We start from the raw sequence: 15,334 nt of genomic DNA on the forward strand, positions 1-15,334 counted from the left end.
CTTCTCTGTTACTTATGCAATAGATCCCATCCTCTTGTTTACACACAAGAGCATCACTCCTCTCACTCCACTGTTTCGTCAGATCATCAGATTATCCTCCATAACTGGATCATTCCCAACAGCATACATACATGTTTTCATATCTCTCATCAAGAAAGAAGACTTCTTTTGATCTTGTGTCTTCCTCTAGCTTGGTACCATTTTCCGTCACATGGGAACTCTTTGAGAGGATTGTTTATACTCACTATCTCCAATATCTCTTTGGTATCTGGTACCTACTGTGGTACTGTGGTACCCAGAACCTTCTTCCAAACCACTGTTCTTTTACTTTTGTGACTGCAATAGTTTCCTAACTGGTCCCCCTTGTAGAATCTTGTCTCAATACAGCAACCAAAGCAGTCCTTTTAAGATGAATCTGATTCATCCACTAAAGAAAATTCTAAGTACTTGTTATGTGCTAGGACCCCAGGAATACAGCAGTGAATAAATCAGGGAAAAAAAAAAAAAAATCCCTGCCCTCAGTCAATCTCAGTGGCTCAGCTTTAGTGCTGCCTTCAGTCCAGGGCATGATCCTGGAGACCTAGGATCAAGTCCCACGTCAGGCTCCCTGCATGGAACCTGCTTCTCCCTCTGCCTATGTCTCTGCCTCCCTCTCTCTCTCTGTGTCTCTCATGCATAAATAAATAAAATCTTTAACAAAAAAATCCCTGCCCTCATGTATTCTAATTCTTTTTTAAAAAATATTTGAGAGATGGAATCCCTGGGTGGCGCAGCAGTTTGGCGCCTGCCTTTGGCCCAGGGCGCGATCCTGGAGACCCGGGATCGAATCCCACATCGGGCTCCCGGTGCATGGGAGCCTGCTTCTCCCTCTGCCTATGTCTCTGCCTCTCTCTCTTTCTCTCTCTCTGACTATCATAAATAAATAAATAAAAATAAAATTAAAAAATAAAATAAGAAAATAATTTGAGAGAGAGAGAAAGAGAGTGAGCAGGGGCAGGGACAGAGAGAGAAAGAGAGAGGGAGGGAGAAGCAGATTCACACTGAGCAGGCAGCCTGATGCAGGTGGGTCCCAGGACCATGACCTGAACCAAAGGCCAATGCTTAACCAATGAGCCACCCATGTGCCCCCTAATTCTTCTGTTATAACATCAAGAATATGTCATTTCTTAAGATTTTATTTTTTTAATTTTTATTTATTTATGATAGTCACAGAGAGAGAGAGAGGCAGAGACACAGGCAGAGGGAGAAGCAGGCTCCATGCACCGGGAGCCCAACGTGGGATTCGATCCAGGGTCTCCAGGATCGCGCCCTGGGCCAAAGGCAGGCGCCAAACCGCTGAGGCACCCAGGGATCCCGAATATGTCATTTCTTTGTTCAGGACCATCTGATCTTCCCATCTCATTCACAGTAGAGACCAAAGTTCTTAGGATGGACTAAGAGGCTTATATGACAGACCTGCAGCTACTCCTCTAACTTCATCTTCAGCTTTCTTTACCCACTCGGTTTCAGCCACACTAGCCTGCTTGTACCTTGAACCCTCAGGCTTTTGCACTCAATCTTTCCTTTACTTGGAACTCCATCCATGTCTCCATAGCTTACTCTTTCGTCCTTCAGGTCTCTGTTTCAGTGTCATTTTATCAGTCTGTGCAAATTAGAAAAGGGATACTCTTTTATTGGATACGATCCTTTAAGTACATGGCTTTTTTTTTTTTTCTTTTTTTTTTTTAAAGTACATGGCTTAAAGGCAAATAATGCCTTAGTCTGAAGAAAATGGTGTTTCTTCCTTCTAGCAAACATGGCCCTGCACCAGAGTGCATGGCTTGGAGAGGTGTGCAATGAGCAACCTGCTTAGAAGGTATACCTCAATCACCTTTTATAAGATAGTAATGCCACCTCACCCCAGCATTCTGCTTCCTTTCTTAACCTTGCTAAAGTTAATTTGATGTCAGGCAAGACCCACAAAATGGGGGCTTGATCCAGTGGCCCAGTCCAAGTCACAAGTCTAAACCTAAGTCAACCTGCACTTATGGGAAACAAAAGTGCCAAGAAAATCTAACATAGACCAGTCACAGACCTCAGCTTTCGCTAGTTTATCTTACCTGAGAAAAGACCTCTTAGCTCTGTTTTTGAATTGCCCCTTCTGATGCTCTATAAAACTCTCTCTTGCCCCGAATCTCTCTGAATAGTGTACCACTGCTGTTAGGCACTGTACTCCCCCAATCCATGGATTGTTTTCCCTTGAATAAAGGACATCAAACTTGTTGCTAAATTATATTGTATTATTTTTGTCATTTGACAACCTTCGTTATCACTTATTACCATCTGACTTTTAACATATTTATGTCTGTCTCCTTTCTCTCACCAGAATTTTTTTTTTCTCACCAGACTTTAATATCCATGAAGGCTGGGAATATTTTGTTCACCACAGTATCACCAACACCTAAAACACTTTTAGGCACATTATAAGTGCTCAAATAAATATTTGCCGAATAAATGAGCCAATGAGGAAGCTGCTAAAGTGAGAAAAATCAATTACTGTGGTTTAGAATTCAAGGGAGAAGTATTCCAAAGAGGGAAGAGTTCAGGGTGATATGCAACAGTTCATTAATTCGTATGAAGTGGCCACTGAATCTGGCTGTTTTGATGCAAACACAAAACAGCTCACACGATTATCAAGCGGTAGCCTACAGCTGCACTATTCCATGTGGCAGCCACTGGCTCCATTGACTATTAAGCACTTTAAATGTAGGTAGCACAAATGAAGAACTGAACTTTTAATATTACTTGATTTAAACTAAAAAAAACGGAAGCACAACTCTACTGTTTTGATAGGACTGCATTTTACTTTAAGCATTGAAAATTTGGCATTCAAGTTAAGATATGCTGTCACCATTAAAACACATACCGGATTTTGAAGGGTTAGTATATAAAAAGAGAACATGAATTAAAATCTCATTAGTTTTTATGCTGATTACAAATCAAAATGATAATATGTGGGCATATGTATTAATTAAAATATATTAAAGTTAATTTCACCTGCTTATTTTTAATATGACTACTGGGATTTTTTTTTTAATTTTTATTTATTTATGATAGTCACACAGAGAGAGAGAGAGGCAGAGACACAGGCAGAGGGAGAAGCAGGCTCCATGCACCGGGAGCCCAACGTGGGATTCGATCCTGGGATGGCGCCCTGGGCCAAAGGCAGGCGATAAACCGCTGCACCACCTGGGGATCCCTACTGGGAGTTTTAAATGCACATATGCTATTGAAAGGCAGTATGGGGAGGAAACAAAAACAGTGTTCTGAATAATTGCTTAAAGGAGCTGGCCTAGGTATTCAGAACTTAAACTGGGTAATATAGTACGGATAATAGTTAACAAGTAAAGACTTCTTTTTAAAAAAAAAAAAAAAAGATTTTATTTACTCATTCATGAGAGATACAGAGAGGCAGAGACATAGGCAGAGGGAGAAGCAGGCTCCATGCAGGGAGCCCAATGCAGGACTTGATCCCAGGACTCCAGGATCATGCCCTGAGTCAAAGGCAGGCACCAAACCGCTGAGCCACCCAGGCATCCCAAGACTTCTTTTAAAATTGTTTTAATAATTAAAATCTGGGAGGTTGGTAGCATGTTTGAAAAGAGCAGGAAGAGAGCTAGAAATGGTATTATATGAAAACATCTAATAGGTAAGAAGATAATTAGAACGTAGGCAACAAAAAATTACCTTCAAAGTGGATGAATATTATAAATCATTCAGTGTTTGAGATAAAAAGAAAAGCCACTACTTCCTACTTAGTGCCTGAGAAATCAGACTATTGTTTGGAGAAGTCGAAGCAGTATCTGGGGTTTTGTTAAGTTCCAAATTCCATTTGGAGAATTAAAATTGTATGAGTTCAAACTGTGAATGAGCATGCCCTTATGATTGCGTTAAGAGTCTTAGAAATCAGTTACACTTAGCTATTTGAAGATTTTATTTATTTATTCATGAGAATACACAGAGAGGAGAGAGAGAGAGAGAGGCAGAGACACAAGCAGAGGGAGAAGCAGGCTCCATGCAGGGAGCCTGATGTGGGACTCGATCCCGGGTCTCCAGGATCACGCTCTGGGCTGTGGGTGGCGCTAAACCGCTGAGCCACCAGGGCTGCCCTACTTAGCTATTTGGAAAGAAAATGATCGTTTAAAAAAATTTAAATTCTAGGGATCCCTGGGTGGCGCAGCGGTTTGGCGCCTGCCTTTGGCCCAGGGCGTGATCCTGGAGACCCGGGATCGAATCCCACATCGGGCTCCCGGCATGGAGCCTGCTTCTCCCTCTGCCTGTGTCTCTGCCTCTTTCTCTCTGTGTGACTATCATAAATAAATAAAAATTAAAGAAAATAAAAAAATAAAAAATTTAAATTCTAGTGTTATCCCAGTGAAATATCTTTTTTTTTAAGATTTATTTTTATTTATTTATGATAGACATTGAGAGAGAGAGAGGCAGAGACACAGGCAGAGGGAGAAGCAGGCTCCCATGCCGGGAGCCCGACGCGGGACTCGATCCCGGGACTCAAAAAATACACTCAAGGACAAACTTGCATATACTCTTAGAAATTCCGTATCGTTTGAACGTAGTCTCAATTAGATAATTAGTGAATATTTACTTAGCATTTATGAGCCAGACTCCATATTAGATGTTTTATGAGTAAGAACTATTTCTAATCTTTTCATAGATGAGGAAAACTCAAATTTCAAGAGATTAAACAATTCAGGTGTCAGAGCTGGAACCCGGGGTACTCCCTGGGCTGGGACTTGGCAGATCAGTAAGGTGTCCTAGGAGCCTCACTCTAGGTGCCAGTCCTGTCGGGAATCCTAAACCCTTGTTCTTAATTAACCACAGTACTATTTTATCTTTATTGTACCTCAAATGGCTCAAGTATTAGCACCTTGCCACTTGGTTGGGCCAAAGGTTGAAATTCATTCAGAACGCATTTATCACCAGGTCTGAGTCTACACATCGTTTTCTGAAGGCCTCTCCAGATCCCACTCACGAGTTTAGGTTAGGCATCCATTGTTTTTCCATTGCACTTCATACTCGCCTTACTGTAGAGGACATAATTTATATTTTGAAAGCCAGGACTTTAGAGTGAGACATCTTTTGAATTGAGACTATACTTAAAGGCTGAATTTTGAGTACATTTTCCTTATCCGTAAGAAAGATACTAAGCAACTGAGTTACAGATACTATTATAGCACCTATAACTTAGTTGTTTAAATAATTCGTATAAACTTCATATTGTTTGAGTAGATACTTAGTATTTGGTAAAAGATTAAATACTGCCTTGAGAAATGTATTGGACTGCACATCTCATGTTCATTCCCAGTTCAGAAACTAGGTAGAAGTAGTTGGCCATCCATCTCTGTTTTCCATGTTTTCAAAAAATTTAATGGAGCAGGTAGTCTACAATCAACATTTCCTAAAGTTCTTCTCTTAGGAAACAAATACACATTTTCTGAAGTATGTTAAGACTTACTAGGTAGCAAAAGGCAGAAATCCAACTCAAACTGGCTTTGCAAAAAAAAAAGGGGGATATACGAGAGGGATTACCAGAGTATAACATGAGGTTTGACCAACCAATAAAGGCTAAAGGCAAATCCACAGCTGGACCTCAGGGATAAATGGAAACAGGGATTTAAACAGCTCCAAAAACTGGTCTTATTTTCATGTAAGCTTCACTCTCTCCTACTACATAGCCGGTCTTGCTTTATAAAAAGGAAAGACACCATCAATTCCAGAGCTTCCTATCTGTCAAAGCCCACCATCGGATAGTGACATGGGTTTAGCTCTCAAATCCAAAAATCCCAGGAAAGGGTTCTGACTGGCTGATCTTAAAGTTAGATGCCCATCTCTAAGCTTGAATGAGGTGTCTCCTTTGGGGTAATCAGCTGTGGCCAGGATAAGCTCTGTAAAAATATGGCAGCTTCCATTCAAATCACATGGCTGAAGAAAGTTTTTCCTAGAAAAGCAAAGCTGGAGCGCCTGGGTGGCTTAGTCGGTTGTATCTGATTTCAGCTGGGGTCATGATCTCAGGGTCCTGGAATGGAGCCCCACATCCACAACCAGCTACCCGCTCAGCAGGGAATCTGCTCCTGCCTCAGCCCTCACTCGCAAATAAAACCTAAAAAAAAAAAAGGAAAGTTCTCTATACTATAGTAGGGAAGTGCTAAGTGCTGTATGTAATGTTCATCAAATAACTCCCCCTTTTTTCTAAGAGGACAAGAAATCAATTTCACACACACCCCCAAAACCATTTTTTAATAATATAGCCAAATCCCATGATACACCAAGGAATGTCTTAACTTTTTGTTTAACCAAGATTCGGTTAAACAATAAATTTTAGTGCTTAACACATGCCCAACATTGTACTAAATGTTACCTTAATAAGTGAATCACACCACCTGAAGTTTAAAATCTTTTATCGGTTTTTTGTAAAGACTTTATTCACGAAACACACACAGAGAGGCAGAGGCAGAGGGAGAAGCAGTCTCCTAGAAGGGAGCCTGATGTGGGACTCATTCTTCCGGTACCCCGGGATCAAACTCTGAGCCGAAGGCAGATGCTCAACCACTGAGTCACCCAGGCATCCCTCTGTATCAACTGTTGATGAAATGGTAGTTTTTGGCATTGTTAAAGGAATATTTTAGAAGGAAAATGGAGGGGCACCTGGGTGGCTTAGTTAAGCAGCCAACTCTTGATTTCAGCTTAGGTCATGATCTCAGGGTCCTGGGATGGAGCCTTGAATCAGGGGGCCTCTACCCTCAGCACGGAGTCTGCCTGAGGATTCACTCTCCCCCGACCCCTCCTCCTATCCTCTCTAAATCAATCAATAAATCAATCTTAAAGTAGGAGAGGCACCTGGGTGGCTCAGTTGGTTAAGTGTCTGCCTTCAGCTCAGGTCATGACCGCCAGGTCCTGGGATGGTCCTGAGCAGGGAGCCTGCTTCTCCCTCAACTTCTGACCCTCCCCCACTTCATGCGCATACACTCTCACACTCTCTCGCAAATAAAATCTGAAAAAAAAAAGAGGGGTGGGGAATGGAGTCTGAGACTAAAAAATATTCACAAAAAAGCTACAGCAATAGTACAATTGTTTTACTGGGCTCAACAAACTTGGACAATTCATTTATTTTTTTATCTATTTTTATTTTTTTTTAAATGATAGGGGTGCCTGAGTGACTTAGTCACTTAAACATCCAACTTTTTTTTTTTAATTTTTATTTATTTATAATAGTCACAGAGAGAGAGAGAGAGAGAGAGAGAGAGAGAGGGGCAGAGACACAGGCAGAGGGAGAAGCAGGCTCCATGCACCGGGAGCCTGATGTGGGACTTGATCCCGGGTCTCCAGGATCGCGCCCTGGGCCAAAGGCAGGCGCCAAACCGCTGCGCCACCCAGGGATCCCTATCTATTTATTTTTAAAGATTTTATTTATTCATGAGAGACAGAGAGAGAGAGAGAGAGAGAGAGAGGGGCAGAGACCTAGGCAGCAGGAGAAGCAGGCTCCATGCAGGGAGCCTGATGTGGGACTCAATCCCAGGACTCCAGGATCACGCCCTGGGCCAAAGGCAGGCGCTAAATCGCTGAGCCACCCAGGGATTCCCATGGACAATTCTTTTAACTAAGACTATTATTTTTAGGGCAGCCCCAGTGGCCCAGCGGTTTGGCGCCTCCTTCAGCCGGGGTGTGATCCTGGAGACCCGGGATCAAGTCCCACATCGGGGTCCCTGCATGGAGCCTGCTTGTGTCTCTGCCTCTCTCTTTCTGTGTCTATGAATAAGTAAAATCTTAAAAAAAAAAAAAAAAAAAAGTATTATTTTTATAGTAAACAAAATATATTTCCAAAGTTTTGCAGAAATTTAATTAATTGGGGAAAAACACACTTCGGTTTGGAAAGAAAACCTTTAAAAGAAAGAAAAAGTGGAATTCCATTCAGGAAGAAATATACCAGCGGAACTGTATTTCCACCGTTTGCCTTTTCTCTTCCAGTTTTATTAACTGACATACATTACAGTATAAATTGGAGGGATACAGCATCATGGTTTGATTTACATATATTGTGACCATTTATTTAAGTTATCCAGTATTCTCATTTAAGCCACCTTTTCTGTGTGTGTATTTTTAGAGAGTCTTTTGGAAATGAATTAAAAGTCTTTGACCTCTTCAATCTGTTGACAAGCTCTTCTTGAGAAGACGGAGATATCTCCAGATAACCAGCATGTTTTCTCTTAGGAACAAACCTCAGAGCCTCTTCCCAACTACCAGTGTTTTTCAGGCATAACAAAATACGCATCATTTGATCTAAGGTGAGATTTTTGGTACCAGTATCCCACTGTAAATATCTATCTAATGGAAGGCATTCTGTTGCCAGCTTCAGCCGTTTTGCTTTGGCTAGGGATATGCCTTTCTGCGTTCCTTTATCAACAAAAGACCCCACCACGTAAATTTTATCATGCTTGAAAGTAGTCATAACATTGGGAGAATCTGCAGTTAAATATATAATACTATCCTTTGGGAATAAATCTACGTAAGACTTTTCTGTTGTTGTTAAAAGCAATTTACTCCATTTTTCTTCATAACGTCTAACTAACTCTTTATGATAAACACCACCTACTTGAAGGTTGCAGAAATAAATATGGAAAGGATCGACATCTCTTCTGTTCCATCCTTCAGATTCTAAAAGTTGGCAAACAGTATTCCGAAGTTCTTTTGGTTTCATATAGTTACCATAATCCATGTCAAAAACCAAAGGCTGCCCGAATTGCATGGCCTGAGCACCTTTCCAGCCCATGGCAGTGTCCATATTCCTATCCCAAAGTCGTAGAAATAGAAAGTTTTGCTGTTTATCTTCCTTAGTGGTTTCTAGCAGCTGGTCTTTTATTGCTTTTTCCTTTGTTGCTGCTTTCAATTCCTTTTTTGTTTGCCTAGCTTTTTTTGCTTTTTCCTTGATATATAAATATCTTAAGTATTTTTTCTTTGATGATTTAGAAACACATTCCATGGCAGTTTTGAGTTCTTCTTCACTGATGTGTTCTGGTACTTCTCTGCCAAGCAATCTCCACATCTCAATTAACTCCTTCATGGCAACTACAGGATCTTCATCTTTGCTACCTGAGTCAGCTGAAACATCTTGCACACTAGATTTCATCGTAATTTTCCAACTATCCAATTCCAGCTTTTCAGGAGGTGATGTACTCTCCTTATTGGGATAGGACACAGCTGGTATCTTGGAAGACAAGTATCGTTGCAGAACTCCTGAACATAAAACCCTTCTCTTCCTAGGAATGGTAAATGGCACCAAAAATCTGGCCAAAGATCTTAAGATGATACTACCATTCATTTTGAGGAAAACAGACATGTAAGACCCCTATAAAAGAAGCAAAATGTAATGCAAAGTTAGATAAAGATGTTTAAAACCTGTCAACTAATTGTGCAAGTATAAATTTGAGACCCCCAAAAAGCAACTGATTTTTGAAACACAAAGTAAGCTCAACGTTATTTGCTATTCCATTAATTTTTCCTAGACTCCTGTGGCCTAGAGCCTGTAATCACTCACCAGGCTAAAAGTTTAACTTAAAAAAATAAAAAAATAAAAAAAAAATAAAAGTTTAACTTATTTGGGTTATTTTAGACATGAATTTCACTATTGCTTCAGGGAAAAGAATACCTTGAAGATCTTTTTTAGATTTGTATTTAGGGGCCCAGGATAACAGTATTTCTGGGTAACAAAGTAATGTACTGCTGAAAGGGGGAGATCATGACACTGTATTCTTCTCCATTCTATACTGAGTCCGGATACAGACCCAAACACAAGATCCTTAACATAAGCAACACATCAAGACAAGAAGACGAAGGGCAGAAAAGCTAAAGAGGATGGCATCTACTGAAAAAAACCCTTAGGAGCTGCTTTATTAATGCTCTTATGTTTTCAAAAAAGAAACAGAGGAAGACCTACTTATTCAAAAACAAAATAGAAGTGCGTGGGTGCCTCGGTCCATTAAGCGGCTGCCTTGGGTTCGGATCAGCAATTTGGAAAGGGAAGGGAAAGAGAGTATCTTTTTTTTTTTTTTTTTTTAAGATTTTATTTATTTGTTCATGAGAGGCAGAAACACAGGCAGAGGCCAAAGCAGACTCCCTGCAAGGAGCCTGATGTGGGACTCGATCCCAGGACCCTGGGATCACAACCTGAGCCGAAGGCAGATGCTGAGCCACCCAGGCGTCCCGAGAGATTTTATTTTATTTTTTTTTTAAGATTTATTTATTTATTTATTCAGAGAGAGAGAGAAAGAGGCAGAGACACAGGCAGAGGGAGAAGCAGGCTCCAAGCAGGGAGTCGGATGTGGGACACGATCCAGGGTCTCCAGGATCACACCCCGGGCTGCAGGCGGCGCCAAACCGCTGCGCCACCGGGGCTGCCCTCCGAGAGATTTTAATATGTTGATTTGAAGTGTTTCTTGTGTTGAATGGTGACTGAAGCCATGGAGATAGATTAGACCTCACATGTAAAATTTTAGATTGGAAAAAAAAAAAAAAAAAGAGGGCTACAGACAGGTATTCATCCATTTGCTGAAGCCAGAAACTGGGAGTCATTTTATTACCGCCCTCACACCCACCATATATAATCCAGCGGAATTATAGTCCCTTTATTTTCTAAGTACATCTTGACTCCAGTCACTTCTTTTGAATCCCATTATCTTAACTGCATCCTCTAGCGTCCAGATCTGCTCTGCCTCACCTCTAACCCATTTGGAGTTAGTGCAAATCTGATCAGTGCACTCATATCGTTCCCAGTGTGTATTTGAAATCCATGGCTGCCAGGCTACATTGCAAACTTGGCTCAAAGTTTTCCACAAAACTTCAGCTACATCTCTAGTTATTCCTCATCTCAAGCTTCGCTGCAAGCATCCCTCCTACAAGTTCTTACAGCACACTCAACCTATCATAGCGTTTGTGACGCTGTTTGGTCTTTGCCAGGCTACTTACTTGTCTGACGAGGTGGTATATGCTACCAGGACAAGGACTCTACTAACATTGAACTCAGTGCCTGGCAGTTTATGGCTGATAGGAATGACTTAAGTATTTTTCAAATAAATATCCTGGACCAATCGATTTCACATTTAAAACATGTTCCGTTATATTTTTTTAAAACAAAGTTTAGTTTTGGGGCAGGTGGCTGGCTCAGTTGGTAGAGCATGTGACTCTTGATCTTGGGGTCCTGAGTTCAAGTCCCACCTTGGATATACAGCTTATTTAAATATTCTTTTCTAGTTGCTTTTTTTTGTTTTGCCCCCCCCCCCCCTTTTTAAGACTTTATTTATTCATGGGGGGGGGGGTGGGGGCAGAGGGAGAAGCAGGCTCCATGCAGGGAACCTGACGTGGGACTCGATCCCGGATCTCCAGGATCACGCCCTGGGCCGAAGGCAGGCGCTAAACCGCTGAGGCGTCCCTTTTTTTTTTTTTTTAAAGTAATCTCTTCACCCAATGTGGACTCTCACTCAGGTCCCCGAGATCAAGAGTCGAGGCTTTTCAGACTGAGCCAGCGGGCGCCCCATGTTGACATCTTTCCAAAACAATTCAGGCTCCCTGAAATATTTAACGGGGAGTCCTCCGCCCCAATATGAGGAACAGTGATTTCAGAAACAAAGTCCTTCGAGTTTTGTCTTTGTAACTCGCAAAGATTTTTTTTTTTAGAAACGAATCCCAAAACGAATCCCAAAAAAAAAATTTTTTTTTTAATCATAGAAACGAATCCCAAATTTTAAAACAAACAAGGAAATCATTTACGGCAACAAGGCTCTTGTTCCAGGTCTCCTCCTCCTCGTTCCTGACCTCACTGGGCCTCCCCTCGCCTGCGGGCCTCCCGGGCGCACACGCGCCGCGGCGTTCCCCGAGGGGGGCCCGGGTCCTCTCAGCTCAACACACACGACTAAGAGGACAGCAAACACGCGCATCCCTACCCGGAGTGCAGACACAGAGGCCCCGCTGCTGCCCGCCGCAGGGACCCCGGCGGGACGCGAGCTCCGCGGGGAAGCGCCGAGCGGGAACACGCACCTCAGTCGCCGCTCCGCTCGGCGGCTCCGCTTCCGGACCTCAGGGGCCCCCGCCGCAGCCGGAAGTCCCGCCCCCTCTCTCCGGCGCTTCCCTATGACGTCAGCCGCTAGCTGACCGCCTTCCGGTCCTGACCGCCGCGCGGTCGTGGGGACCCTGGGCCCCGGGTTTGCGGCCGTGCCAGGGGCCTCTAACCCGCGTGTGCTCCTCGCTGGTTTTAACCTCTTACACCAACTCTTTAGAGAATTTCGCTTCCTCTTCACTTAACCTGCTCTCGCCGTGGTGAGAAAGTGCCCTCACGCAGTGCTAAGATAACGTCTTCACACGTGTCGCTCCTCGTCGGCTGCCTGATGCCAGGACTTTAACGCGGGGACCTCGGCGACCTGCTGCAGGGCTGGGACGTGAAGGCGGCACGGGATCCCTCTCGCTCCGCTGAGCTCACCTGTTAACTTTAACGTGAAAATGAAATGGAGTCACGTAGTGCCAATTAGTGGCCTCCGGGTCAAAATCCCGCCTGCGCGGCTTTGTGCGGCCAGCACATTTTCGCACATTTTCGAGTGTTTTAACTCCGTTGCCATTATTAACCCATTAGGAACGACGTCGTTCACTGAGTAAAGGACAGTCTTTACTTTAACAAGGAACGGTACTGAACAGAGGTGGACCCTTAACCTAAAACCACGTAAAAATTACCTCGAAATGGATCAAAGACTTCCAACATAAAAGTCAAAACTATAAAAACTCTTAGAAGGAAACGTGGGGAGGGGGGACGTCATGACATTGGATTTGGCGATGATTTCTTGTATGACCCCTAAAGCACAGGCAACAAAAATAGGTATTTTGGATTTAACCAAAATTAAAAACTTATGAATGTCAAAGGACCTATTGACAGAGTAACAGATTTGGAAGATATTTAAGAGGTAAAAATGATAGAATTTGATGATTGATTGGGATTCGGGAGTAGAAGGAGAAGAAGTCAATATTCTAGTTTGAGCATCGGGACAGAGTGATTAGTGCAGGGAATGGAGAAAAGGGCCGTAGATGGGGTGAGGGCAGAGTTGGGGAGAGCAATTTTTGACACAACAACTGAGCTTCCTTCAAAGTCTGATGATGTTTCCTTTACAATATATGGCAGTTGGCTGCGTGGGTCTAAAGTTAAGGAGAAAGGAAATGAATCAGAGGTACCTATTTGAGGCTTTGAAACCAGTCTGAATCCATCCGGGTGGAAGAGATTACCCAGGGTCTGGATAAAGAGGAGGAGTAAGCAAAGGAGACTGAGATTGAGCAGCTGGCGATACTGGAGGAAAATAATCAGAATATGGCAGAGGCCAAGGGAAGAGTGTTTCAAGGAAGAGGGGCCCAATGGATTTCAAACGGGTCAACTGGGTTAAATATTGCCTGTATATCATGTAACATAGACAGCGAGGCATCCATTGCGTGGGACCCTAACTGAGGGTTGGACGCTGAAGCCAGATGAGTGTGATTAAGGGATGAGTGGGTCCTAAGAAAATGGAATCAGTAAGTGTAAATGTTCTAATGAAATTTGTCAGGGGCAATATACAATGGGTTCAATCCCCAGCACACAGTACCCTGTGCTGCTAGCCTTCAATCTCTTTTCATCTTCCCAGGAAGAATCTCAGAAGCACCAGAATTTTCCCATCTCCTCTGAGTATCTTTCCTTTTTTTAAACATTTTTTTAAAAGATCTTATTTATTTATTCACGAGAGACACAGAGAGAGAGAGAGAGAGAGAGAGGCAGAGACACAGGCAGAGAGAGAAGCAGGCTCCATGCAGGGAGCCCGACGTGGGACTCGATCCTGGGACCCCAGGATCATGCCCTGGGCTGAAGGCGGCGCTAAACCACTGAGCCCCCCGGGCTACCCTTGAGTATCTTTCCTGATCTAGTTTCTCATTTTCTCTCTCTGTCTTTTAAACTCATTATGCTTGTCAAAGTCAGTGCGGCATCTATCAGGAAATTTCTGTTAGTTATTATTACTGTTATGTAGGAGAGACTTGACCAAATGATAGGATTTTTAGCAAAGGAATGAGGAAAACAAAAGATACTGAGAAGAGTGAACTTCCTGAGGAGATTGAAAGAAATGGTATTCAGAGGACAATTGGAGGGAACTGGTGTTGGGTAGGAGGAGGAAATCATACTTCCTTTGTAACACGAAGAAAGGAAGAAACGGGGTGGGGTGGGGGGAATAGAAGCCAATTTATAGATATGGCAGCTTACTTTGAGTTTCCATTTCTGGAAATGGACTCATGTCTCTTATTTTTAATTTGTATTTGTTTTTATATTATGTGGAAGACAACTGGAAGGATTTGTCTTGAAGAGTGAGATGCAACCTTTCCCTTACTACAGGAGGGAAAGATAAATGTGTCAGTTCACATGGATCATAAACATGGGCTCAATGAACTTTTTGTTGCTTTCCTCAGGGGAGGAAACTATAGGCCCGATGATAGTCCATCACAACTTTCACCTCACATGGGGTAAATTTAATTTTATTATTATCTCTCTGGCCATTTATTACCTAGTCTTTCTTGTTTTTAGATTTTATTTATTTGTTTGAAACAGAGAGAGGGCATGAGCAGGGGGAGGGCCAAGAGAGAGAGGGAGAAGCAGACTCCCTGCTGAGCGGGGAGTCCGACATGGGGCTCGATTCCATGGGGTCATAACCTGAGCCAAAGGGAGACGCTTAACCAACTGAGCCACCCAGGCACCCCTGGATATTCTTTTATAATATGTAAATCTGAAAATATTCTGTCTAAAACCATTCGATGTTTTCCATTTTTTTTAAATTTTTATTTATTTATGATAGTCACACAGAGAGAGAGAGAAAGAGAGAGGCGCAGAGACATAGGCAGAGGGAGAAGCAGGCTCCATGCACCAGGAGCCCGATATGGGATTTGATCCCGGGTCTCCAGGATCGCGCCCTGGGCCAAAGGCAGGCGCTAAACCACTGCGCCACCCAGGGATCCCAATGTTTTCCATTTTTATGAGAAAAAAGTTGAAAATCACAACCATGGACATTGCAGCCTTGAGCAAGCTGCCTCTGCTTATTTCTCTAACTTAACTTTCCTACTACTGACAAAACTTCTTTCCTTGACCAAATCTGAGCCTGGCTCCTCTGAGCACCCCTCTCGACTAGGCTCCAATGTTGGACTCCATCCTTGGTCCACTTAGTCCAGTTTTTGTTGATGTCACTTAGTCTAGTCTTAGCAAGAGTTCTGGTGTAAAAAATCTTCCCTCTTT

General features: G+C 42.8%; 1 protein-coding gene and 1 long non-coding RNA gene across 10 annotated transcripts in view; one reads left to right on the forward strand and one right to left on the reverse strand.

Annotated features, from left to right (window-relative positions):
* Positions 1 to 9,457, forward strand: part of LOC140624904 (uncharacterized) — a 13,086-nt gene extending 3,629 nt beyond the window's left edge. For all 5 annotated transcript variants that reach the window (XR_012024340.1, XR_012024339.1, XR_012024338.1 and 2 more), the window contains 2 exons: positions 8,159 to 8,339; positions 9,022 to 9,457. This is a non-coding gene — a long non-coding RNA (uncharacterized lncRNA). The remainder of the gene's footprint in view (positions 1 to 8,158; positions 8,340 to 9,021) is intronic.
* On the reverse strand, positions 7,995 to 13,238 carry TRMT10C (tRNA methyltransferase 10C, mitochondrial RNase P subunit). 5 transcript variants are annotated; one of them, XM_072811842.1, is made up of 2 exons: positions 12,085 to 13,238; positions 7,995 to 9,400 (listed from the first exon to the last, which is right to left on the reverse strand). In XM_072811842.1, exon 2 carries the CDS (start codon positions 9,389 to 9,391, stop codon positions 8,123 to 8,125), a length of 1,269 nt encoding a protein of 422 aa, XP_072667943.1. In that variant the 5' UTR covers positions 9,392 to 9,400; positions 12,085 to 13,238; the 3' UTR covers positions 7,995 to 8,122. The 5 variants fall into 5 exon arrangements, with proteins under 5 accessions (XP_072667943.1, XP_072667945.1, XP_072667942.1 ...); XM_072811844.1 differs by having other exon boundaries at positions 12,350 to 12,370; XM_072811841.1 differs by having other exon boundaries at positions 11,991 to 12,149.
* Between the last annotated feature and the right edge of the window lie 2,096 nt (positions 13,239 to 15,334).

This window comes from Canis lupus, chromosome 35, assembly GCF_048164855.1.
Source record: "Canis lupus baileyi chromosome 35, mCanLup2.hap1, whole genome shotgun sequence".
Taxonomy (NCBI): Eukaryota; Metazoa; Chordata; class Mammalia; order Carnivora; family Canidae; genus Canis; species Canis lupus.

Excerpts from the sequence above, each read along its gene's own strand:
- TRMT10C (XM_072811840.1), bottom strand. The coding sequence starts at position 10,813 with ATGAGTGCACTGATCAGATTTGCACTAACTCCAAATGGGTTAGAG. Across the intron at positions 9,401-10,768 it reads TAACTCCAAATGGGTTAGAG|GGGTCTTACATGTCTGTTTT; the intron begins GTGAGGCAGAGC and ends CTTCTTTTATAG.